Raw genomic sequence first — 25527 nt, forward strand, 5'->3', positions numbered from 1 at the left:
AAATCTTTGAAGAAAAAAGGTTCAGAGCACTGTCTAGTGGGTCTAGATGACCCAACTCCCAATGTTAAAGTGCCGAGGATAGCACAAGGGTGACAATGTCACATTTGACAGATCCTTGTGTATTTGCTTGAAACCTAAAGGTTGAACTGCATTAGAGACTGAAGAAAAATTTGACATTTTTTGCAGCAGCCGTTGTAGCTTTAACATTTTTTTATTTAACACAAAAGTTAAAACTTCCTTTTGCCCCCAAAAGTGACACATCGTCATTGATGGAAACATTTATCGTAGAACTCAGTAGAAATGAATTACAAAAGATCAACATCAAGTTTGGACACATTTAGAATGTATTTGCTTTTATTGAAATATTAAGTAAAAGAGAACACATGAAAAAATGTACCGGTAATTCATATTTAAAAAAATGTTTCTAAAAGAAGTCATGTGTGTCGCCTTGGATGCTGGGGTCTGCACTTCTCCTCGATGTGCCCTCAGCTTTTAATCTGTTTGTGATCATTGTGCCTTGGCTTTAAAGTGGGAGCAGGCGTTTTGCATAGCTTGGGGCAGTGTCACACACTCCAGCAGGGACTGTTTAACTGCGGTCTGGGGAAAGGGTTCACAAAATCTGCACACACTAGGAAAGAGAAAAAAAGGGGGGGAAGTTGGGATTCAGGAGATAAGACAATGATTCTTTGCTTTACTCAGTCTTTAGAGTAAATGAACATATCTTTAAAAAAAAAGCATTTAATCACTCGGTTTCTGGGTGTTGAGACAAACTTCTGGTCCAGGACTGTTGGTTTAGCAGAAGCTGGAGCAAAACGCAATGAGGTCATGGCGTGCTTAAAGCTGTCAAGCACGCTGCAGAAGCTAAGCACAGCAACTGAGCCGTAAAATAGGAAAATGATCCTTTTACAAAAGATTTTTTATTATTTTAAAATGTTTGTATACTCAGTATGACAATGTGCTTACACGATACTTACATTTAAGTGGGGGTGGGGGTGGAAATTTTGTACATAGAAACTTAAAAAACAACAAAAAAATACAATAACAACAACAACAAAAAAAGATGAGTATCTCCCTGGCCCAATGAAATAAAATACAAGAGGGGGTGTGAGCTTGACAGGCTGATGTGAAACTGGATCAGGACTGAGCTGGTGGGTTGAACCACTTTCCTTCGAGTCCCCCCCACTGCTGCTCGCCGCTCCTGCAAACAGCCTGGTAAGCTCACACAATAATATGTACACTGAAACGATAGTCCTTTTACAAAGTGTTTTAGTCATTTTAACATTCCCAAAACTATCATTCAATATATTCACAGATAAAGCAATATACATATGTTTGTTTAATGCGATTTAATGGGCTCTGACAAAACTGATGACCTAATGCTTCATGACGGACCATTATTTTACTGTCAACAGTAAAAATGATTTTAAATTTAACAAAGGGACAGCTTGAGACAGAGGTTGAACCAGACCAAACGTCTTAAACATCAGACTACAAACTGAGGTAAAAAAAAAAAAAAAAAAAAGACCAGACATAATAGGGGAGATTTTTAGTAACTATTAAAACTGCAATGCTACAACCTTTCTTATTTCATTCTTGTATGGGGGGGATTGGGGGAACCTGAAGGGTCCTAAACAGATACTAAACAATTCGGTTGATATCCCTGTTAATAATCTGCTAAAAACAGCACTTTTCCAAACCCGAATCTCATTGGCCGAGCAGCAGCCCATTCCAGTGACGGGAACATCACCTGACCAGAAGACGAGATGTTGGCGTTTTCCCTCTGAGCGTCGCTGACATGCATTCATAACACAAACAGCGTTTTCCTAAGTGTTGTGGTTAAAGGTTGACGGTTAAAAGCAGTGGGGGTGGGGGGGCTGAAGCACACAAGAAATACTGGGAAAGACTGGGAAGGGAGGGGGGTTTCTATCACATTTAACCAGTGGCAAAAAAATACAGGTATTTGATATGAAAACCAATTTGTTTAAATTACTTTGATTCAGGTGTTAAAAAAGTGGAATAAAGGTGATCATCTCAGGAACATTAAGAATCTCAAATAGACAAAAAAAATAATCTTAAAATGAAACAGTCAGGGAAAACATTAGTCTCTGTAGCACCCCTCAGTGTCATCCATCGCCAACACTGCACCTTAAGAGTCTTAGGTGGTTTAGCAACACTCCTGTGCAACCCACAAGGCCCAGACAGCATCTTCGGCAGCAGTGCAACTTGTAGACATAAATAAGAAATGACTTCACTGTTCAAGCTGCCCAGATCATACATGAGGGAGTGGGTGGAAAGGCAGATGTGTGCTTCTCCAGTGCAGAGGCAGCCGGGACATCTGTGACTCACAGGTCAGTACACGTCTGTGTCCTCCTTGGGCCTGTACACGGTGCCAAATCTCTGCATATACTTCTTGATGTACTCCTTGGTCTTGTGCTTCACATTCTCGTTGCATTCAAGATCTTCTGGGTTCTTGCAGGCTTTCAGTTCCTTATTCATAACTCCATGAGTGAGCTGCAAAAGAAAAAGAACGGACGTGTGATATGCATGTTTCTGCTCCGACAACATGGAAATGACATGGCTCCGGCGCCCTGTAAGCGCTGGTAAAGCAGCTGGTCGTTAATCTTTTAGTGAGTTTTGCACAATGAAATGCTTTCTTTAAACAAGTGGAGCCAAACTTGTCTTTTTGTTTATCGCACCCACATCATCACAGCCCTGGTATGGGGGAGACGTGAACCACTGCATGTATACACAGCCACCAAACAGGAAAGAACAGATTTATGGCCTGGAGTGGGGTTTTTTCTTCTTCCTTCATTTTAATAAATAATTTAAGAACGGGATTGTGAAGATAAATTAAAATGTTTGTTAGAAGACAGAAAAAAAGAAGCTCAACTGTTTGGTTCTGGTCTAGACAGAAAAATGACTATTCGCCTTTTGTTGTGCTGTGACCACGACTAAAATGCACGCATGGCTAACTGTACATACAAACATCGTCTAGCTTCAGCTTACCTTCCTGGCCAGGTGTTTAAAATCTTCAGTGTTGCTGATGCGTCCAGATTTGCAGTCTGGTTTACGATACGGATTCAGACATTGCACTATGAACTGGGACATCTGACGAACACACAAAGAAAATATGTGAAGAAAACAAAGTCAGACACTCTGTTTTGGCTGGAAAAACCTTCAGAAGACCAAAAGACAAGCAGACTCGCTTTACCTCCTTTCGAAATGTCTCTTTGCTTTTCTTAGCCAGTTCACTGGAAGTGTCAGCTTCTGCCGTTTTGGTGGAAAACTGCAAAAACACATAATAAAAGTATAAAACAACCTTCTATTGAGTCCTGGATTTCATCCTAGCACCACTAGGTCATACAGCTGTTCTCTGTGATGATTTGTTCCATCAAACACCAACCAACTGTGACCAATACCAGGGGACAGTTCCATTGAACAGCACCTGCACACCCAGCTCTACAACAAAAGCAGGGATATCCTCTCAGGATGCTGCAGCCTTGAATATGAGAAGCAGCGAATAGCTTTGACCTTCAGCGATATTATAATGGTTCAAACCATTTTACAAACACAACAGGAGCTTGACGTTTTCCAAGAAGCGAACACGGTGAGAAGAAATGCTTCATACATTTGAGCTACTTTTGTGAAAAAAGTGAACTGCTTAGCTAACTTCATTGCTTTTTTTTTTTTTTAAATGTGAAACACAAAGACTTACAGTGGAATAAAGAAGTGTATTTGAACTAACGTGACAGGACTTCACAAATAAACAGATCCCACACGTTCCAGATGGTTTCCACTATTCTCAGAGACCGAATAAAAGAGGGGATGAAAGCAGCCCCTCCTCTACTAACAGCCTTGAGGGGGGAAAACAAAAGACGGACTGTGGAAATCTTTTTTTTCCAACTTTCTGTCTTCATGTACATTCAGCTTATAGCAAATATGTTGAATAAATGTTTGGGAGCCAAAGCAAACAAAAAAAGTAATATAATTCTCCTTGTTGCAATATAAGCTTCGTTTATTTAACAAAAGGGTGAAAAACCATCCACTCTGTCAAATTACCTTAGAAGGATTCTCATCATAGGTGGGTGTTCCCAGGTCCATCTCAGATTCATGGTCCACACTCGTGCTGTCACTGCTTCCTTCCCAAGTGGGTGGATCCCACTGCGTTTGCCTGCAGGAAACAACGACAGGATCTCCATAATAACACAGACCCTCTGAAAGAATGAACAGAAACTAACTGCCCTACGAACCTAGTGACAATATGGTAGTAGTAGATCTTTCCTTCAGGGTCCCGAGCCACTTTCCAGTTGGGAGGTAGGACGATAGTTTTGGGCTTGGGGGGAGAGGGAGGAGGAAGGTCTATCACATTGCTGGGCACAATCATTTCCTGAGGAGAAATGACACGTTAAGTTAAGAATATGACACAGAATATGAGTTAAGTTAACTCCAGCAGAATATGTCACAGTCACATAAGTAATAGTGAAATAGTTACGCAAAACAAATACAGAAAATTTCAAACAACCTTTGGATTCAAAAGGAAATAAGAAGATAAAACGACATTAACTAAAAAGGTATGATATTATGAGCATATTAACGACAATAAAGTGTTGTATATAATTTAAGACTTTTACTGTAACCATTTAAAAACACTGGGAACCTCACTGCTACAAAGCAGTTATTTGAGCTTTGGAGATTTATCTTTGATTAAACACTTTGTTTTACCCATTTCAATGAATGGATGACCAATCAGAAGCAGATGAACCCACTCTAAATCTGGAAGTCATCATAAAAAGTCATGAACAAGAAAAGGTGCCTTGCACCCCCTTGTGGCCACATTTGGACATACGCAGTCTCAAAATAGTGAATTTAGGTCCCACTTCGATCATCTTCTGATTTATTGTCAAAGCATTCCCTGTGGTCTTTTAACTAGGAATGTGCGGTTTTTAGCCAAAATCAAGACACCTGTGTCGTTTTTTAGGACTTAATTTCTAGGATTTAGTTGGATTAAGAAAACGAAGATGTGCATAGATCTAGTCATCTACAAGTGGCTGCATCGGAATGGAACGGAGCAGGGAGCTTGAAGCGCGCCCAGCGTATATTCTATTTAACAATTAAGCTTTTTTTTTTAAACTGAATTTTTTCATCTGCTCCTAATTCACAACAATTTGAATAAAGAAATACTCATAAATGCATTTTTAAGATGAATTTTCTTCACAGAAATTATCCATCATCATAAAAATGCCACAAGAAGATGTTACTAACACCAAAAACACCATTTTTATTGGAGTGGGCCTTTAAAAAGCAAAGGGTTGTAACGAGTTAGTTACCGGTTGTACAGTTTGGGACGTCACAATGGTGGTTACTGTTCCACCCTGCTGCACCACCACCCCCTGCTGGTGACTAGGATACACCGCCTGACCATGCAGGTAGCTGGCTGTGGGTTCAGTATAAGCCTTCAAACACAGAATAATGTCACAGGATTATTATGAGATGTTTGCAGCATCTTTCGATGAACAACAATCTAATTTTATCGTAGTTAAAAGTACATTAGCTTTAATGCTTTATACATTTTATAAATGGGTTTTAGCAATGAGTCTCCTGTGATTGCGAGATCAAATCCAGGCTCATGTACCTGAATGACTGGAGGATTGGCCTGGGGGTAGGCAGCAGGGATGCTGTAGATAGCCTGGCATGGCTGGCCCTGGTAATAGATGGCTGCCTGTGGCTGAGCCTGTCCTGCAGCTGCAGCATACTGCTGTGCCGGCTGTGTTTGTACAGTCACTGCCTGTTGGGTGGTGGGATCCCAGAGGGTGGTGTAGCTCTGCTGGCTCTGTACCTGAGTGGCTGGCTGGGGTGGCACAGAGAGTACAGCTACCCCAGTGTCCTGGGTGGCTACATTTGGCTGGGCGTACTGCTGGGGGGTACCGGTGGCGATGTTGGTGGTGGTGATGTGCTGGGTAAGATTTGAGACTGGAGTGGTTTGGGAAGAGGAGGAGGGTGAAGGTATGCCTATTTCAGAGACAAGGCCAGCAGAGGCCAGAGGCGGGGTCTGTTCATAGTCAACTGGAGGAGTGGGAAGAAGGACTTTGCCGGCGTTGGGGTTGGAGGGGTCCACAAAGGTCTGGATTGGGTATCCAGGAGGGTAGGTGATGAAGCTGGGGCTTGACACGTAAGCCAGAGCGGGATCGTAAACCATGGTTTGGAGCTGCTGCTGCTGCTGCTGAAGCTGCTGCTGTTGTTGTTGTTGCTGTTTCTGGGCTTCCCGCTGAGCAACTTCCTGTTCAAATAACTTCCTGCGCTCCTCCGTGGACAGCTTGTTGCGCTCCTTACTGCTAACTACTCTTGGTGTCTTGCTGTTTGATAAATCAAACCTTAAAAACCCAGAGAACAAACGTCAGAAAAAGTCCACCGAAGAGACAGGTCTAAAAAGGTCTAAAATCTGAACATCTGAACTTACCGCTCCTCTGTGCGCCGGCTGCTCCTCTCATAAGAAGAAGGTGGTGGAGACAAGGAGCGCCTCCTCCGTCGCTCAGAGCTGCGTGGAGTTTTGTCTGAGATTCTGTCACGGTCCCGTTCTCTGTCCCTGTCCCAGTCTCGATCCCTGTCTTTTTCATAGTCTCTATCCCGGTCTCTGTCTCGTTCCCGCTCCCTTTCCCGCTCCCTCTCACGCTCCCTCTCACGCTCTCGGCTGCCTGATGTGGTGCGTGGCTTTAAACCCGTGTCTCGATCCCGACTGCGATCTGTAAGAAAAACGGAACACGGTAAACTCAAATAAAAAAATTATTCAACAAAAACAAGCTTAAGGAAAATCCTACTTCTTGCTTCTTTTTCCACCTGACTCTTCTTTGGTATCCTGTAGACCTCCTACAAGGAAAGACTGAATTTTAATTTCAGAATAAAAGCCTGTAAACCTTTTAAAATTAAGAATACAAGCCTCTACATTTTAGATTTTGTTAGAAATGTTTTTTAACGTTGAACTTTCGACAGACCTTCAGGTCTTTCCACGTTTCCAGCAGCCTGGCAGCCATGCTGCTTATGTCCAAAACATTATGTTGGGGCTCTTGACTCCTTTCACTCTCCACATCGGAAAGGCCTTCCTCTTCATCCTGAGAAGGAGTTCCTACAGCTGAGGCTTCCACAGCTGTTGCAGTGACTTCAGGGGGCACGGTTGCCTCTGTGGTCTCTGAGCTTGGAGACACATCAGTAGTAGATTCACCAGGGTGGGGATCAGTCTGTGAAGGAGGAGGCGGTGGGGGTGGAGGAGGAGGGGGAGGAGGTTTATCTGCCTCTTGTAATTCTTCACACACCTCCAAAGTCTCTGAGGGCTGCTCAGCTGGGAGATCATCAGCACCTTCTTGGCTGGACTGGCTTTCTGACACATTTGGCTGGTCTACTTCCAAATCAGGCTTTTCTGCCAAAGTCAGATTTATCTGCTTCTCTGAACCATCCTGTTCATCACTAGGAACTTCCTGCTGAGGGTCTCTCTGATCCTCAGCAGTGTCCTCCTTCATCTCAAAGTCTTCCATTTTCACATCAGAATCAGATTTTGTTTCTACAGTCAGACTTTGAGGCTGCTGCTCGCTTGTTCCACTCATCTCCAGCTCTTCCTGCTTCCCGCTATCATTATCCGCCACAGACTCGAGTGTTGATTCTTTTGTCGCGTCCGCAGCTTCAACCTTCAATTCCTTTCCTTCAGTTGGATCTCCTTGCATTGGTTCATCTTCTTCCTCGTCTTCTTCATCCTCCTCCTCCTCTTTCCCGTCAGATGCTTTACTGGCGTCGGAAAGCGCGCTGTCGAGGCTGTTCTCGCTGATGATTTTCAGACGGCGGTACACAGCAGGCTTGGAGGCTTCGCTGTCCAACTCTGGCCCCAGTTTGCTGGAGGAACCATCAGGAGTGTTGAGTGGGGTTTGGGCGCGGGACGTGTTCTCGCTGGAGTAACCATCCATCTCCGTCTGCTGCGGGAGAGTTTTGGTTTGAGCCCAGCGCTGAATGAGGGTTAGAACTTTGCTCTCCTCCAGCATGTTCTTGGTTGAGATGGGAAGCACAGCCAAGGTTTTCATAATCTGCAGGAAAAACAGATTTATGTGATCAAAAGTGGGCAGTTTTAAATTTCACAAACATTTTATGTTTTAAAAAAAATCTGAAATGAATAGAAATGTTATATATAATTGCCTCTATCTGCATTTTGATGCCTGTGGCACTGTTGCCCTTCGCCTCGGAGAGCTCCACCATAAAAATCCACAGTAGAGACAAGCCGTGATGGTCCAGGAACTGTTTGAGGCATGATGGATTTTGGGTATTCTGTGCAAAAAAAACCATCAAAAGATATATTACAAACTTAAAAGACAAAACCAAGTCAAAAACAGCAGGGACAAAATCCAAACTTCTCCTGTCAAACCTGTATGAGCTTGAGACAAATGAGTTTCTGCTCCATTGTTTCCACTCGAACCATCAGTCTGCAGAGAGAAACCACCTGTTTCTCATCACACAGGCCTTCTCCATTCTCCAGTAAGGCCTCCAGCTCCTCATCCACCTGTCAAAGAGGATCATGAGATAAAGATTTACTAGTATGTATGAGGTAAAGTGACTCGTAGCATCTGAAGGCAACAGTTATACAGGCTGACCAATAAATATACCGGTAATGGTGGGATGACAAAATGTTTGGTCAAAACTCCAGTTCTAAGGTTACTTACGACCATCATCACCTCACTGCAGACTAAAAAATAGGACAATGCATACAAGATAAACCATCAGGAGATTCAATTAATCCTCTGCAGGAACTGTATTAACAGGAGCTTTCAAAAATGATGAATAATAAATAATAATAATAATAATGGATTAGATTTATCTGCGCTTTTTCAAGGAGGGTGAAGTGTCTTGCCCAAGGACACAACGACATTTGGCTGGTGGGAGTGGGGAATCGAACCGCCAACCCTTCGATCATTGGACGACCCGCTCACCCACCTGAGCCACTGTTTGATTTGTAGCCCAGAAACCATCTTTTGTTCAAGAAAACGCAAAAGTAAAAATAAAATCCTTCTTACACTTTTGTTCATAGGTAATTTCTAACTTAAATTTGACTTTTTTTTTTTTACAGTTTTCCACTTTTACAATACCGTGAAGTAATACTTTATTTTTTGCAAAGGACAAAGGGTTGGGAGATCAAGTTTTTATTAGAGCTTCTTCAATCTAAACTGTTGTGAAGTCAGAACTTCTCCCTGTGGTGACATCAATTCATATTCTTCCAAACAAACAACCGCTCTTCAATGCCATTTCAAGTAGACACAGTTAGCAACTGACCGTGGTAAGAGCGCTCTTTCGGTTCCGGTCTTTCTTCATCTTCCCTCCAGCTGCACGAACACTAACTCTGTTCTCCCCGCCGAGGAAGCCTCTGCAGCTGGGAGCTCCACAGAAGCATTTCTGTGCTTCTTTCCTGTGGAATCGCACGAAATAACCCGTTCGTCAAAAATCTCCAACTAAAAACATTTAAGATAACGCATTTGCTTCATGGTAAGTCTATGCACAATGCAAAAAGCAGGAGACTCCATACCCGTATCTCTGAAACTGGTAGTCAAACGTCAGCTCAGTCCCTGCAGCGACTGCTTTGGTGGTGAAGAACCCAACCCGAAGCTGGCCATTAACAGTCCACTGAAAACAAATCAAACAAATGTCACAGCATCAAGCAGCTTTCTAAATAATGATAACACAAACCTTAATTTCCCATTTTGCCTTTGTACCTTTTGGGTTTCACAATTAGGCTCACAGCTGTGGTTCATAAACCGAGAGCAGTTCCCCTTCAATGTTGCATCAATGATCTGAAGTGACAAAACACAAAGTGCAATTAGCAGCTGCAAATGAACAGAAATAAATAGAAAAATCCACATTAAGAAGCATTTGATCACCACTCACTTCATTATTTTTAAGAGACATAAAGTAGTAGTGGATGTTTTTGTTGCGAGCGTATTCTTTCACCCTCGTTTTGAACTCTTTGTGGTCCAGCACCTCGCCACAATATTCAAGGACAAACGTGTTCCTAGAATAAGACACATTTAAAAACAAACCCAACTATTACGTCATCAACCATAATATTAACAACTTAAAACCAATTGTTGGGAAGAAGAAAAAAATATGTTATATAATATTTGAGCAAATGGTATCACATTTACAAACTGTGAGAGATTCTATTCACTTATAAAACAAGGCGTGTTTATTAAGAAATTCTCTGATTTAAAATACAGACAGTACACTTGTTATGGCAACTCATTCATTTCTACATAAACAATGACAAACTGAAAAGACTTACGGAGCCATCTCTTTAGCTGCGCGCAGCCCCCAGCCTTTGTCGTCGGTAAGAATGACCTCAAAGTCTGCGTGTTGCTTCATTTGAAACCGGCGGTTAGAGCAGTACGCTCCATTCAAGCACCGTGATGAGCTTTGGAGAAAATTCACAACCAAAGGGGTTGTTAAGACAAGCAAATATCATCTGGATTTTGCTTTTCACTAAGTAATTTAAAAAGGATAGTTTAATATTTGTGTGTGAAATTAATCAGCCTTCAAAGAGCATTTATCCATGCAAAGGGCCAATTTTTTTCCCTACAGATAGGATTTTCTGAAATTACCATTCAATCATCAGCAGCCTGTTCAAACAGTCCTCCCCACATGCCATGACTCCTTTCCCGCGCTCCTCTCTGGACAGAACTGGACACTCGCACTGCATCCTCTTGATGTCTCTATGAGATTTGCTCTTCTTTCTGAAAATGACATAAAAACAAAGCATAGACATTTTAAAATGTACTTCCACTTCACTTTAAATTTTGTTCATCTGGCTCATAGCTTACCTCTCAGTCAGGTACAGGTTCTCTTCAATCAAGTCAAAGTAGGGGGGCATCTTTTTAGACCTGGCAAATTCTTTCCATTTTTGGGCATCTTGAAAGTCATGCAAACTGAGCGGTGGTCGCTGCGCCTCAGCTTTTACGAGTGTTTCCTTGGAGACCTCCGTTTCCCTCTGACGCTCCCTTTTGCTTGAGGGTCCCACTTCAGCCTCGTTGTCCGAGTCTGACTCCACTTCAGGACGCCTCTTCTTTGGAGGGCCTCTACCCCTGTGAGGCCTGAAAGTGTCATCTCTGGAGGGGTCGGGTACCGCAGAGCCTCTGCTGTTGCTGCTTATTTCATGGGCTTGCACAAAGCTTGATGAACCTGGAGTGTTTAGTGAATCTACTTGACTGGATGACAGTTTATCCCCACTGTAATCATCATGGTCGTTAGTGAGAGAGTCAGGATGGATTTCACTGGAAGATTCCTGATAATGTTCCTGGAGGTAGAGTTTTTTGATAGTCTGCATGTTTGGGGGCTGTTGCGTGCAGGAAGCAACAGCATGTCTGGGCTCTGGGCCAATGGATGCCGCTCCTGTCACCTTAGTGTTTGTTAACAAAGACCCATGGCTGCTATCGGGCTGCTGGTACGTACTAGTTGGCTGTTCTGACTGGGAAAAGTCCCAACCAACAGGGAATCTGTTGTTGTCATTAATACGGTCAGCAGTAGAAGGATCTTCACGCTGGTAATACAAGAACACCTGCTGATCTTGACTAGGTATAGGATGTTGTCTAAGCTCTAGCCCGACCTTTTTGAAAATATCCGAAGTTTGGATAGAAGCTGTGGCTTGTCCATGGGTGCCATCATTAACAGCAAAAAAAGGCTGGGTGCTCATGAAACTGGCCCCTTCCGAGTGACTGGTGCTATCGATCATATTGCTCTGAGACTGACACAACACACTGCTGATGAGAGAATCACTCAAACCGCTCTGTCCTGTTTGTTTGGAGTGAATTTGATTTGGGACTTCGTTGGTATTCCCCCAAGCTGGTAGGCATGCAGTGGACAGAGCTGAAAGATTTTCAGCATGACGTGGAGACACCTCCCTATGCTTTGCATCTTTTGTCAGAGAAGAGTTATTTGGCACCACTACGACAGAATGCAACTGTTTTATAGCCTTATCACAATCAGAGTCGTACTCTGAGATGTCGCTGTCGCTTCCTTCACTCTGTTTTCCTAATACATCCTGCCTGGCTGGTGCTTGTTTACTCAGTTTGCTTTTCTCTGTGTTTTCCTTGGGTTCGCTTTCTTGGCCTTCACCGTTCCAGCTTTGCGTGGTAAAACTCAAGATCTGTTGCTTGTCCATCATGTGCATCATCTCCTCCGAGTTTGTTGGTGTTTGACGAGCAGTAGGTTTTAGGTCACAGTGATAAATGGTGGTGCTTGCTTGTGAAGGCTCATTTTGGTCTTTGTACTTATAGGTTATGGTGTCTAAACTGACTTCCTGTTCAGAAATCTGCCCTTGTTTGGTCAGTGTCATTAGTGTAGCAAGCTCTTGTTGTATTTCAGAATCATGACAAATGTTGTTAAAAAATCTGGTTGTTTTGACAGCAGGACTACTCTCTGGATAACCTGCTTTTTGCAAGACATCACTCTCAAAAATGTCCTGCCCAACAATATCCCACCTAGACTTTCTGCTGGAGCAACTACTCTTTTTTGCAGCATCAACATTTGACTGTGCCTTCACCTGCTGACCTTCATTTGTAAGACACGATGGATCGGGTTCAAGTGTCTCGCTTTTAGATGCTTGGTTCTCAAGTGCCAACACTTCATTCGGTTTATCAATCTCCAATTTAGTGTTTTGTATAACATTCTGTGTGGCAGGTTCATCAGAAGAGGACTTTGGATGGAGATCTGAAACATTTTCACCTTGTTTGCAAATGATACTCTCCCCACTCTTGCATAAATGAAGTCCAGCTGCATCGTGATCAGGATGTGGTTGGTCGTTGGAGGAGAAGCATTCCTTCACAGTGTACAAATTGTCTAAAGTGATGTTTTCAGGGTTCAGGCTTTCACGCGCCGTTATAGCTATTTCAAGTTCAGATTTTTCTTCTTGATCCTCCCTTGACAGGGATTCTTGAAAGACTTTGTCAGTGGATGCAGCTATTTTTTTAGCATCCTGATGACTATGCCTGTTTCTTTCTGGTTGAAGATTGGATTGCGCCTTTTCACTTTGAGGGAAAGTTTCTGAGATGGTTGCAGATGACAGAGCATTGATGCCATTTGGTTGGCAGTCATGTTTAGGGGATTTCATGGGAGATCTATAGGGGTCTGTCTCTTTTGACTCTGGCCTTTTGCTCTCCTTTTCAAGTTCTTTACATTTATCTGAAGAGGTGGTACTTTTGTCAGTGGGGTGTAGTTTTCCCTCAGAGTCACTGGAGCTGCTTTTATGGTGTTTTTCATGTGTTTTAGACTGTGTATGAACGCTACAAGATGTATTATCATTGGTCTCTGACTTGTGATGACTGCTAGATTTTCGGTATGACAAATCCGAAACTGGAGAGTACTTGTGTTGAGAATCAGAGTCTGATCTTTTTGAAGTCCTTTCAGACTTTGATGATTGTGATCTTTTGTCAAATTCAGAGGACTGAGAAGAATCCACCGATTTAGAGGATTTATCAGACTTGGAAGAGGATGATTTGGATTCTTTGTAGGAGTTTAAATGGTGGGATGACCTAGTTGAGTCTGTTGTTCTCGTTCGTTTGTGGTCCTCATCAGAATGAGAACTCTCTCGTGTTCTGTCTGGACGGGAGTGAGAAAGTCTTCTTTCTCTGCGGGGAGAACTCCTGTGTGATCGCCGATCAGATTCATGATAGTACGACCTTTCAGAGCGAGATCCTCTGTCGCTTCTATATCTCTCCGATCTGGCATAGGATGAACTTGTCCGAGCCCCTCTTGATCTAGATCCGGATCTAGACCTGGACCTTCTTCGATCTTTTTCTAATCGTGATGAGCGTGAAGATGTATTTCTAGAGTCACGGTCCGACTTAGAGTAGCTAGATGACCTTTCATGATTCTCCGATCGTTTAGAGGAACTTTTTTCTCTTTCCCCAACATGTGAACTAGAGGAAGACTTTTTAACTTTGTCTCTGCTGTCGGAGTTAGTTTTGCTTTTTGAATCCGCAGATTGACGCCTGGAAGACACATGAGCTGACTCTCCATCAGTTTCTGAGGCATGGGGAGCACTATCCAATTGTGACCTGGTTACCCTTTTGTAAACATTATCCCGATCAGTACTGCTGGAACTGTCACTGTCTTTTGCTTGAGAAGCCGCTGGTTTCCTCGAGATTGGGCTTTCTTTTGTCCCCAAAAGTTCTGTTTGAGCATTTTCTGATAGACTACCAGACTTCTGAGGCTGCGGCATTGGAAAGCCACCTTCACTTTTGCTTGTCAACTTCTGCGATTCTGATGTGTGCAGCTCTTCTGATGAAACAGACGCAGGTTTCTCTACAGTTGACACGTTAAGAATTTGTTTCTTGAAGTGCATCTTTGCCACGTTTGTTTTGAGTCTGGTGGAGCTGGAGACCGATGTTGGAGAAGGTATCTCTGTTACAGATGTTGCCACCAACAGTGTCTGCTTTTGCTCAGCTTTGCCATCTGTACTTTTCCCTGCTCTGTCTGAGCTCGACTGCGACAAGGCACCTTGAGGTTCGGTGACAGGCGTATCATTACTGGCAGGGATGAAGAGCGGACTTTGCAAAGGCTTCTTTGTCTGTGCGAAGCTGAAGGACACTTTCTGGCGACCCTGGTCTTCTAAATTTACCCTCATCTTGGTCCCTTTTGGCAAAAGGTGGTTGGACAGAATGACTCTGGGAGACAAACTCTTAATTAAAGCCGACTTGGACAGACCCTCCACTTTAACCTACAAAACATAAAAATATATATAAATATACATATTTTTTAAATGTTCCAAAAAGAATGTGAAAATGGTAAAAAGAAAAAAAGAGAAAATATTTACACTCACTAGCTTTATCAAGTTAACTCACCGAAGCACCACTCCCTTCCTCTCTGTGGTCATATGAAAGAAACAAAGAAAACATAAAAAGCAAAGTTAAAAATCAGTTTGAACTGTCAAACATTTAACAAATTTAAAAAAGCATCAATTTGATTATAAAAGTTAGGAAACAACACAGAAGGTTTCAATGAAAAAATGTAATTCCTTAAATATGTGTTGTTTTTTTTTTTTGTGAAATTTACAGAGGTCCCAACAGTGAAATTACTAGCAAAATGATTTGACATTATGGTTCTGTGTTGGGAGCCAAAATTTTTGAAGTATATAAACAACATTCAATGCAAGAAAGAAAATTATAAGCATTTTTTCTTTACTTTAAAACAACTGAAAAAGAAAGAAAACAGAGCAAAGAAAGCTCAACAGAAGATTAACAGTTTTATGTTTGAAGGCCTTTTCTTTCCAAAAGTGTGACATAAAGAAAAAATTAATTCAGTCTAGGTATCAACGGTGTATTTGAAAAAGATTTAGTTCAAAGTCACGGCTGTTTTTTTCAAAGTAACTATTTTTTTATAGCAAAACTGATGGAAGTGAAGATTAAGGAGGACTATATCCTGCATTGGGTTATCATGTTTAAAATACGCAAGATTTTCAAACAAAACTCTAAAAAACTGAATTCTTCCTAGGTTGTTCATAAAATGGAATAAAGATTGATTAATTTACAGGTTGGGATATCAGTTGGTTTTACTCCACGGAAAGTTAAGATGGAATAAAAATAAAATACTATGGAGACACATCAAATTCTTTAAAATTAAAATAAATAAATCTAAACAACAGAATAAATTGATTTGAAATAAGTTTTAGCTTCAAAAGTAAGTTCTTAAATTCTGACAAATGATCCATTTACCCTCTTCACACAGAAATAACTTAAAAGAAATGCTGCCCAGTTGACAGGTGTTTAGGTGTTCAGTCAGTGAAGCACAATCTTAGATGATCTCAGGTAAAACTGCAGAAATGTAATATTTGTACAGAAGAAAAACAATATTTACATTGATAGTAATGGGGGAGGCACTAACTTCTAAACATGTTTTATTAAACAGCATTTTTACACATGTATTTACCAAAGCATTTGTAATGGGAAGATATTTTTAAGGTAGAGGATCATATTTGTGTGTGTTTCTTTGATGTTTTTACATAGCTTATTGTTTTCCGAACACGTGTCTTTACATAAAACATGTGACACGGTGGAAGTGTTTATTTCCATTATTGATGCCATCCACTCTAGAAGTTAAATATTTATTTTAAATGTACAGAACTCGTATAACAAAAACACAGAACAAAAATAAACGTGTTTTATGTGAGTTTAAGCAGGCTTTATTTTTTTTTAGTCATTTATTTAAATCGTAAAAATAAAGTAAAACTTTTAGGACTTTGCTTCTACGATCATTTATTAATATAATTGTAGGGTCTCCTAAATGTAGGTTTTGTGTTTAAATTTATAATTTAACTTATCTGACTTCATATTAGATGTGTTATGACAGGCACCCTGTTTGTAGATTATAAATTAGCCTTATAAATTTAACACAAGCTTTGGGTAATATTTCCTCCCTTATATTTTTATTCCCTAAAAACATTCCTCAACTCTCTAAATTGTAAAAGGTGAAGTGTTTGGTGTTTACCCATGACTAAAAAGGAGAGGAAGGCCAACAATAAAATAGAGATAAAATAATACATTTTAAAAAAGGGGACCTGTTCTTTTGTTGCTTGAAAAGAGAACATTGTCTACATAAATCCTCAGTTTTTTTAAAGACCACAAGGATCTTTACTTGGAAAGAATCTTTTTTTACTACCTAATTGAGAGAGAATTTCTTACTCACAGTTAGAAAATTTGGGATTTAATTTTTCCGCTTTCTGAAAGACACTTTACAGATCAAATGATAAGATATGGAAAAGCAAATTATTGGATCTGATTGGTCAATAGCCTCATCCTTTTAGAATTACATAGACGACTGCAATCTTTTTATTTTGAAGGAAACTACATTACATTGTTTTTGTGTTTTTCAAGCAACAGAACAGTTCTAGATCCTTTTTCTTTACTTTTTCAGCTGCCGTATCCTTCATCCCAAGGACTACGCTGACAAAACATTGTTCATCCACATTTTGCCACCGAAATATCCTAAAATGGTTAAAAGATATCAAAGCACCAAACTTGGGAGGTGACAGAAAACATCCAAGCTTTTTGTTTCCATACTTGTTTTAATCATCAAGTGATGTTGTGTTAAAAGTTGTACTGCATCACAGTGTGGCTAAAAGCAACTCCTTTCTGCTTTGTTTTCTATGTAAACAGTATCTTAAAAAGTGGGCGAGACCAACTCCTCTTCCTAGTTCCACAAAACGCTGCAATGCTACAGAAGGAACAGGAAAAAGAAACCGCCCTGGCCGTAAAATGACAAACACTATTTGTTATCACATTAGTTTAAAGAGAGGAAGAAGAAAAAACATTTACATTTTGTTTTACTTGCAAAAAGTAAAAAAAAAGTTGTGTAGTCTCTGTAAAGTAAAATAGGACTATACATTTACTAAAACCTATTTTTTTTTCTTCATTATTTGGAACCACAATGAAAAATTCATTAAGATATTTGCAACATCTCCCAAACCCATAAAATAGAGTAAATGAAAGTACAATCATGTAATGACAAAAGTTTGGATTTGGAAACGTTTTAAACTTTGAATGCCTTTTGGGGCAAATACAGTTGAGCTGTGTACACTGTAGATAAAGCAACCAGATAAAGCCAAAAGCATCTTACTTAATAACCCCACAGTAAAGGTGCTTTGTAATACCTGATCTCTGACTTGGCCACAATGTCCATTGAGAAACTCGTCAAGGAAAAGCAAGCCTGAAGAGTCTCCTGGCCAAGAATAATCCAAATCAGAGAAATGAGCTCTCCCAAGTTACGCCACACCTGACAAAAAAGAAAAACAATCAACTTATGTGCAACTTATCATAAAGACAATCATTGAAATAGATGGTTTCATTATAAAACAATGACCATAGTCAAGAACTTGAAGCAGTTAAATGATTGTCGCCCAAACTGTTCAATTTGAGCATTATTCTCTACAGGAGATTAAGTCTACTTAAACACAAACGCGACCTGCATAGTTACTAAACACATTCTATCATGTTTTTGAAAATAATTTGTTAATAATTCCATATCCATCCATTTTTCAAACCCACTTAATCCCTTTCAAAGTCATAAGGTTGCTTGAGCCTATCCCAGCCACTGCTAGGTGTAAGTGAGGTACACCATGGGTGGTTTGCCAGTCCAGAGACATTCAACCACACACACACACACACACACACACATTCAGATCTAAGGGATAATTTATAGTCACGATTAAGCTATGATGCATATTTTTGGACCGTGGGAGGAAGCCGAAGTGCCCGCAGAAAAGCCACTCGTGCACGAGGAGAACATGAAAACTCCACACAGAAAGGACCCAGCAGGGATTTGAATCAGGGCCTTTTCACTGTGAAGCAAGAATGCTAACCACAAATATTTATTGAACATCAACTTACCATTTTTAAAAAAACAAGCAACATTTTCAATCATCTAGATCCAATTTTCAGACTGCCATTGATTCTAAAACCAATTTTGTGTGGTCACACAAACAACCATATTCGGCCACTTAGTTAGTTAAACTGAAAATTAGTTACATTTGTTTGATAAAATTGTGCATTCTAACATTAAGTACATAACTCTTTGATCTGGCTAAACATTGACTGAAGGGTCAACAGGAACGTACCAAGTTTCAGTAAATGCTTATAACTGATAGAAAAGTAAACAGTAACACATAGATTTGCAAATGGGAATAAATTTCATGGCAATTTAGGTTGCTGTTTTTTTGGAATAAGCAGATTTTTAAAACTGGCTGCATTTCCTTACAATAATTGTTTTGGCCATCAAACGTGCGCGCGCACAGGGGGGCTGAAGTTCTGAAGAACAAAAAACACCACTCTCCTTATCAGGCATTTCAAGATCCATCTAATGATTTGAAGACAACACTTAAAGAAAAAACTACAAACAATAAATATTTCTGAGTGGAGCTTACATTGATGGCAGTCTGGCCTGTGCGGGGGGAGGAACTGCTGCGGTCAAAACATGGCCTTTTAAAGAATGATGTGTTGAAACGAACGAAAATAAATGTCATTTATTTAAACATAATATTTAAATGTTTTTTTCTTATATATATTCGCACTTAACCTAACATCACCATGCATGTTGAGTGTGGGCTATAAAGATAAACTATAGGAATTTATGTCTCTTGGAATGCAAACAAAAATAAAGTTCAGAAGCAGGACTTATTCAAAGTATTAGCAGAGGGGTCTCGGGAGCCGTATCCTGAAACCTGGTGTTTACTGATATTATGAACTATATAGCATAGTACACGCTCTTTAAAAACCGTAAAGATGACAAGTGTGGCATTTAAAGTCTTTTCAGCGGCAGTATATGCTCAAGAAATCGTTTGATTTGACGGAAGAACTGGTCCTCACAATCACGAGCTAGTGCTAAGCTAGTTCTCGCACTGTTAGCAAATTTAGGCTAACGTTACCGTCGTCGATTTTTCTGTGTGAACTAAGTGTTACGTTAGAGTAAACAATTGTTTTCTCCAATGACATACTTCTAAACTCTGCTAATATATGAAAAAGCATGGCCATTGTAGCCTAAACTATATTTTTTAGACAAAAGACCTCAATATTTAGGTCTGTACTGCCGGCTTTGCTAGCATGCTAGCTGCTGATGTTTTGTGTTGTGCCGTTATCATCAGGACTACCAAACCCCTCGGTTATCCAGCTGGTTTTCCTTGTACTCACTCTGTGTACTTTTTTAGATCACAAGGTCCCCCCATCCTCCAGATATCCTTTAAACGGCCCCGTGAAAAAACATCAAGCACCAACGTATGTCGACGTCAAATCCATACGGATCTGTCGGAAATGATCGTCGGTTCAGTAGCTCCAGTGCGGCTGCTGCGCCCCAGCTTCCAGCGTGGGTCAATGTGGGTACTAGCATGTGCTCACAGTTAGCAAGAGTTCGAGAAGAAGTGGAAACACATCATGATTTGTCAAAAACACAATACGAGAACTCCTGCTTTTAACAACCACTCGGCAAACCCTCTCGTTCGTAGGGATTATTTTAGAACATGTCAAATGAATTGTCTTTTGTTGATAACACGGATCCCTCACTGCGCCATTGAGCCGTAGCTGCTGTGCTGAAACGTCACATGATGTGGGATCACAGCTGGCGCGAACCCCGACAGCACTGCGGACCGATGGCATGCAAGAACTGGGACAGAACCCAAAACTACAATGTGTTTTATGTTATTTGAGGTCGCCGAAGCAAAATAAATACATGGATATGCACAAACTGCTAAAACATATAGTAATAAATGGTATCTTAACACCACACACAATTTACTTTAGATTAACTGCAGAATAACACACTTCCCCCCCATAAAATAGGCCACTATACCACTATACCCATTACATTTATTATAAATGTAATGGGTTCCAACGCTTTATTATATGTTTACTTCTTTTTTTTACGTTGATTTACCTCCAGTTTATTCCAGTAAGTTTCGAAGGAAATATATTATTCTTTTAAACATTTTGATTATTTATTTGTTAATGTATTTGTTGTTGGTCTGTATGAGCCTCATTACTGTGTGTTAACATTTGACCTTTTTAAATAATTACATTTTTTTAGCCTATTTGTAAAAAAAATCAGTTATAGCTATTTGAAAGCTCTCGTAACTGTTGCTGTTGTGTCTGTATGCAAGTGACATTTGGAAATCGGTTATAAAGTGTGTTAAATGTTTGTTTCTTTCCTGGAAAAGATCCCATGTGTGGTTCTATAGGAGCCCACTTAGTCCATTGATCCCCAAGGTGCAGGTTCAATCTAAAATCTGTCACAGCACTAATAAAATAAATAAATAAATAGATAAATAAATAAATAACAGGATTGTCTTTGAGAAATTTTGCTCAAACACAAAACAAAATAGACATTGCCAGAATTTTAAAGGAAACAGAAAATGATTCTGTTGCCTAAATACAAAACTCTAAATACAAAATTAAGACATTAGACAGCTCTAGTGCTTTTGAGGCAAAGGGTGGTAGGCCTCTTCTAATGAAAGAGCATTGCTAATTTAGTAAAATGATAAATTAACAGGGGATTTTTTTCTTTACATCAGATCTTTTTTTTACAGGAAAATATTAAGTGCATTTAACAAATAGATTATGTTTCATGTGTGAATGGGTAGTAAAATTTAAACCAAAACCATGTTTGCTAAACTGAAACAAAAAGAAAAAAATCCTCCTCTCTAACTGCTATTGTTCAAAATACTAAAAATAATGATGGATACCAAAAGAAAAGGACGTGTTTGTGCACGTATATTAACATAATGCAAACATAACACAGTTATTAAATTGGATGACCCCTTGTAAGGTCAAGAGCATTTACATTCCGGTGCACTAGATGGCAGCAGCGCTTTTTTCCTGACGTTTCTTGTAAAATACGGAAGTGGGGAACATTCGTTCCAAGACATTGACCGTAAAGGCCGCATTTTATATCGGAATACTTCAAGAGTAATCAGCTCTACCCTTGATTTTGATCGGCAGTCTTTGCTTGTTGTTTGCGTAAGTGTGGTTGTTAGTTAGGTGCGTACGTTAGTGGTATTGTTGTTTTAAAGAGATTGGCGGTTTCGGTCTCTTTCTTGTCATGTCAGATAAGCTAACACAGCTGCAACGCGCACATTCGGCTACATTTTCCCCAATGTATTTCACATTTACAGCTATAGTAGATAACTGGCGCGTGTTAACCGATTAGTGGAAAACATTGAAGTGGTTGTTTAAGCAAACATGGCTTGCTTCGGTTAATCTTGCCTTAATATGTGACGCACTCATTGGAAACGCAACCGAAAGTGAATATTTCTACGGACGTTTGGGTGGTTTTTATATCCATGCAGATTTGCATATCCGACTGTCAATCTTCACGGAAAATAGGTTTGGTTGGTGTTTCGGGAAGATTGTGGAGCTATAGTAGCAAGCAGCTTAATATTAAGCATGTGCAGCAGAACCAAGTCCTTAGAGTTTTGTTTTTAGAACACGTCCAACACACAGGGATTCCTTTTCATGGCGGTGGGGTCCTGGAATTTGTAGTGGACCCCCACCCCATCTGTCTCAATAACAACATGTATCCTGGCGATGTTAGGGGATGGGACACTCTGGAAACCCTGGTGGAGGATCTCAACAATGCACAGGAGAAACCCCTCAACCTTTTTTTTTTTTTTTTTTTTATAACTAAGCATGGTATTTGGATTAGACCTGATATATTTGGAAGGCCAAATCTGCAAACAGTTTCATTTGCAGCAAGGAGTCCTCAACTTGCATTAAAGGAATCCGTGTGAACACAGAAGTTAAACTATTTTGGTTTTTTATTTTCTTTTAGTTTATTCAAAGGATTCTTAAAATTAAATGTATTCTGTTATTCATTTAGTCAATTTCAAATAATCAGATTTTAAAATAGGGGGACAAGGGTGGCCAGTGTTTTCTTCAGAGAGAATTCACTTAGATGAGCTCTTTGTCTGACAGTATTGACAGTATTGAGACAATTTTAAGGAAAGTGGCAGTATATAAAAGAAAAGGAAGGCAAATATTATTGTTCATATGTTCCATATAGGTTTGAATATTGCAAAGGAGCATGCAATGAGATAAGACAGAAAACCTAACATTTCTGAAGTGGTGTCAAATATGATTGGAAAGAAATCCTATTGGAGGGATAACTTATAAACTAGACTAAGATTTTTAGCCTAGTGTTTTTATAGGTCTGAATTTGTATTGCTTGTGGTTTTTTGTCCATAATGTATAGGGTGTCCTAAAAAGGTTCAATTTCACTTGTTTAGTAATTGTGATTGCTGTGATACGTGGGTCTCACCCTGAGTGTTTTGAGTTGTTGCTTTGGCTGTATCCTACCTGGCTCCTACAAAGCAAGTGTTTGGAAGCAGTTAAACAGTGTTTGTGTGGGTGTCAACAGTGTAAACAACCAACAGGCTTTGTTTTTCCAGGATTTCAAATGAACAAAGATTGTTACTGTTGTCGTGATGCAGCATAAGCTGTCGAGTGCATGCTGTATTCTTAAAGGTTTTCTTGGGTTTTAAAGAGGCATTTTTGGGAGTTGCAGTTCAACCCTGACGTTCTCATTTTGCTGACTTGTGTATTTCCACGGTTGCTCCATGTGGTCTTGATTACAGCTAAATTGGTATTTATTGGTATCTATCGCTTTTGAGGTTTAATGGCGTTTTGGAATGTTGGGGAATTGATGCAGAGCTCACGGTACTCTTTGGGAAATAATGTTGTTCTGTACCCTTTTGTCTACAGGTCCGGGTTGTTTGTGCCTCAGCATGGCAGTCGTCATCCGTTTACAGGGGCTGAAAGTCACCGCAGGTTCTGAGGATATTCGAAAATTCTTCACTGGGCTCAAAATTCCAGATGGAGGGGTGCATATTATTGGTGGAGATCACGAGGAAGCATTCATAATTTTTGCTTCAGATGAAGATGCAAGAAGAGCCATGACACGTTCAGGAGGTCAAATTAAGGGTTCGCCAGTTACATTGTTACTAAGTAGTAAAACAGAGATGCAGAACGTGCTTGAAAGAACAACGCAAATCGTTGAGCTGGATCAGAAGAAGCAAGTTGGGAGATCGGTTGATCCTAAAGTGGATCGGAGGTCAAGTGGTCGCACAGAAACTACTCATCCCATTTACGTCAAAAGAGATATGGACACAGAAAGATATTTTGTGGTGTTTCTAAACGGACTGCCATTCTCTGTGACTGAAAACCAAATCTGCGAGTTTTTCAAGGGTTTAGAAACAAATGAGATTGTGTTGCTGAAGAACCACAGAGGGCAAAACAATGGAAAAGCCTTTGTCAGGTTCGTAACAAGGGAAGACGCAATGGAAGCCTTGAAAAAGAATATGGAATACATCGGGACAAGGTATGTGGAGGTTTGCACAACAACGATCAACGAATGGTATCGTGCAACTGGTAGAATGCCGATGGGTCTCAACGTGGACGACAATTTTGAAAGGGGGAGAATGCCTGATCACAGGCAAAGAATTTCACCACATACACGCTCGCGATCACCCATGATGCAACGGCATGCTCCTGCTTCGGAAGAAGAGTACTGCGTTTTGTTGGACAATCTGTCCTACGGCATGGAAAAAGAAGATATAAAACAAATGTTTCGTGGTGTCAAACTCGACAATGACCAGATCTTGCACTTAACTGACCCTGCGGGGAAAAGAACAAGATCTGCATTTGTGCTGTTCAAGAGTTTCCATGACTACAACAGGGCCATAAGCAATGAGAAAAAGCTGTTATACAACCGATGGGTGAACATCCGTCCCATCTCCAGGGAGAACATGTTGGCTCTTCTGCAGTCCCAGAACACTGCTATAGGACCTCCTGAAAACAACCAGAGCTATCAAGAGAGACCTCCATCCCACCCCAGGGATCCCTATGAGTCTGAAAAAGCCTGCGTGTATGTGAAAAACCTTCCATTTGATGTCAGAAAAGTCGAAATAATGGACTTCTTTCATGGGTTTAATGTCTCAGAGAGCAGAGTGTCTGTGCTTCAAGACCATAAAGGTGCTGGTGTTGGACAGGCTTTGGTCCTTTTTGGGTCTGAGGCAGAAGCCATGGAAGTGCTCTGTCTTAATGGTCGTCGGCTTCTTGGGTCAGAAGTCATCCTGAAGTGTATTTCCCGTTTTCAAATGAAGCAGCTGACAGCTGAACCGCTCATGCTGCAAGAACCATTACCAAGGGAGGAGTGGTACCCGAGCAGGCGCAGCAGGAGCAGTGAGGCATCTTTTCGCCCGGATAACACTATGAACCCGGACATTAGGAATCCAAGGGATGGCATTTTACCTCAAGGGAATGTGCAGAGCCACATTCACAGAGGCACTGATTACGAACCACCTGCTGTGAAGCCTCGCCCTCCTCGAGACTGGGGTAATGGAGACCATGGTAGTTTTGGCTCCCCTGTGCAGCACTTTGACGGTCCCACGTGTGTGCAGTTGGTCAACTTGCCCTTCCAGATCAAGAGTGAAGAAATCTATGACTTCTGTTATGGATACCATATCATACCTGGATCTGTCTCACTTCAGTATGACCAGAGTGGAAATCCAAAAGGCTCTGCCACTTTGGTGTTTGAGTCTCGCCAGGAAGCCTTAACTGCGCTTCGGGAATTAAATGGACGACCAATTGGACCAAGAAAAATTGAGCTAATACTTCTTTAGGACAATATAGTTTTTTAGGGAAGTGTGCCTGAGGTAATTCTTGTTGCTTAACTTTAAAAAACAAACGACTACAACCCACATCTTTAAGACTTTTTATTTCTAGTGGGGAATTCTATTGATTTAATTTTAGTTGATACTATGTAGTGCTTAAGTAAATGTTTCCCGATTTTGTACTATTTTCCTTCCCATCTATTTAGGAATTTCAGTGCATTTTGAGATTTTGTGGGTGATGTTCCTGAAAAACAATGTTTTTTTTTTTAATAAAAAAAATCTTCAAACCGTCTCTTAATTTACCTGTGATACTATTTAAGTAGTATCTGAGGAGTCAGAAATTCAAGTGAAATGGGTATAGAAAA

General features: G+C 40.5%; 2 protein-coding genes across 5 annotated transcripts; one reads left to right on the plus strand and one right to left on the minus strand.

The window, feature by feature from the left end:
• Positions 1 to 898: 898 nt before the first annotated feature.
• Positions 899 to 20108, minus strand: setd2 (SET domain containing 2, histone lysine methyltransferase). Of its 3 annotated transcripts, none has more exons than XM_023964115.2 (22): positions 19695 to 20108; positions 17663 to 17784; positions 14859 to 14880; positions 10842 to 14734; positions 10623 to 10754; positions 10307 to 10435; positions 9913 to 10036; positions 9741 to 9818; positions 9554 to 9651; positions 9304 to 9436; positions 8402 to 8536; positions 8176 to 8304; positions 6990 to 8066; positions 6816 to 6864; positions 6458 to 6740; positions 5633 to 6371; positions 5328 to 5453; positions 4251 to 4387; positions 4060 to 4171; positions 3212 to 3286; positions 3007 to 3108; positions 899 to 2511 (listed from the first exon to the last, which is right to left on the minus strand). In XM_023964115.2, exons 2-22 carry the CDS (start codon positions 17689 to 17691, stop codon positions 2350 to 2352), a joined length of 7764 nt encoding a protein of 2587 aa, XP_023819883.1. In that variant the 5' UTR covers positions 17692 to 17784; positions 19695 to 20108; the 3' UTR covers positions 899 to 2349. The 3 variants fall into 3 exon arrangements, with proteins under 3 accessions (XP_023819883.1, XP_023819885.1, XP_023819886.1); XM_023964117.2 differs by having other exon boundaries at positions 14837 to 14880; XM_023964118.2 differs by lacking the exon at positions 19695 to 20108 and having other exon boundaries at positions 14831 to 14880.
• A 1255-nt stretch (positions 20109 to 21363) lies between these two features.
• On the plus strand, positions 21364 to 25460 carry rbm12bb (RNA binding motif protein 12Bb). Of its 2 annotated transcripts, none has more exons than XM_078932826.1 (2): positions 21364 to 21512; positions 23253 to 25460. In XM_078932826.1, the coding sequence occupies exon 2, from the start codon at positions 23276 to 23278 to the stop codon at positions 25169 to 25171; it is 1896 nt and encodes a 631-aa protein (XP_078788952.1). In that variant the 5' UTR covers positions 21364 to 21512; positions 23253 to 23275; the 3' UTR covers positions 25172 to 25460. The 2 variants fall into 2 exon arrangements, with proteins under 2 accessions (XP_078788952.1, XP_078788953.1); XM_078932827.1 differs by having other exon boundaries at positions 21399 to 21533.
• The last annotated feature ends 67 nt before the right edge of the window (positions 25461 to 25527 follow it).

This window comes from Oryzias latipes, chromosome 16 (genome assembly GCF_053564925.1).
Source record: "Oryzias latipes strain Hd-rR chromosome 16, Olatipes_Hd-rR_3.1".
NCBI lineage: Eukaryota > Metazoa > Chordata > Actinopteri > Beloniformes > Adrianichthyidae > Oryzias > Oryzias latipes.

What these genes read in the sequence shown, in the direction of transcription:
- setd2 (XM_023964115.2), bottom strand. Translation starts at nt 17,691, where the DNA reads ATGGACATTGTGGCCAAGTCAGAGATCAG. An exon ending in GCAGCTAAAGAGATGGCTCC is followed by an intron (nt 10,037 to 10,306) that starts GTAAGTCTTTTC and finishes GTCTTATTCTAG; the next exon opens with GAACACGTTTGTCCTTGAAT. An exon ending in TACTACCATATTGTCACTAG is followed by an intron (nt 4,172 to 4,250) that starts GTTCGTAGGGCA and finishes TGTTTCCTGCAG; the next exon opens with GCAAACGCAGTGGGATCCAC.
- rbm12bb (XM_078932826.1), top strand. Translation starts at nt 23,276, where the DNA reads ATGGCAGTCGTCATCCGTTTACAGGGGCTGAAAGTCACCGCAGGTTCT.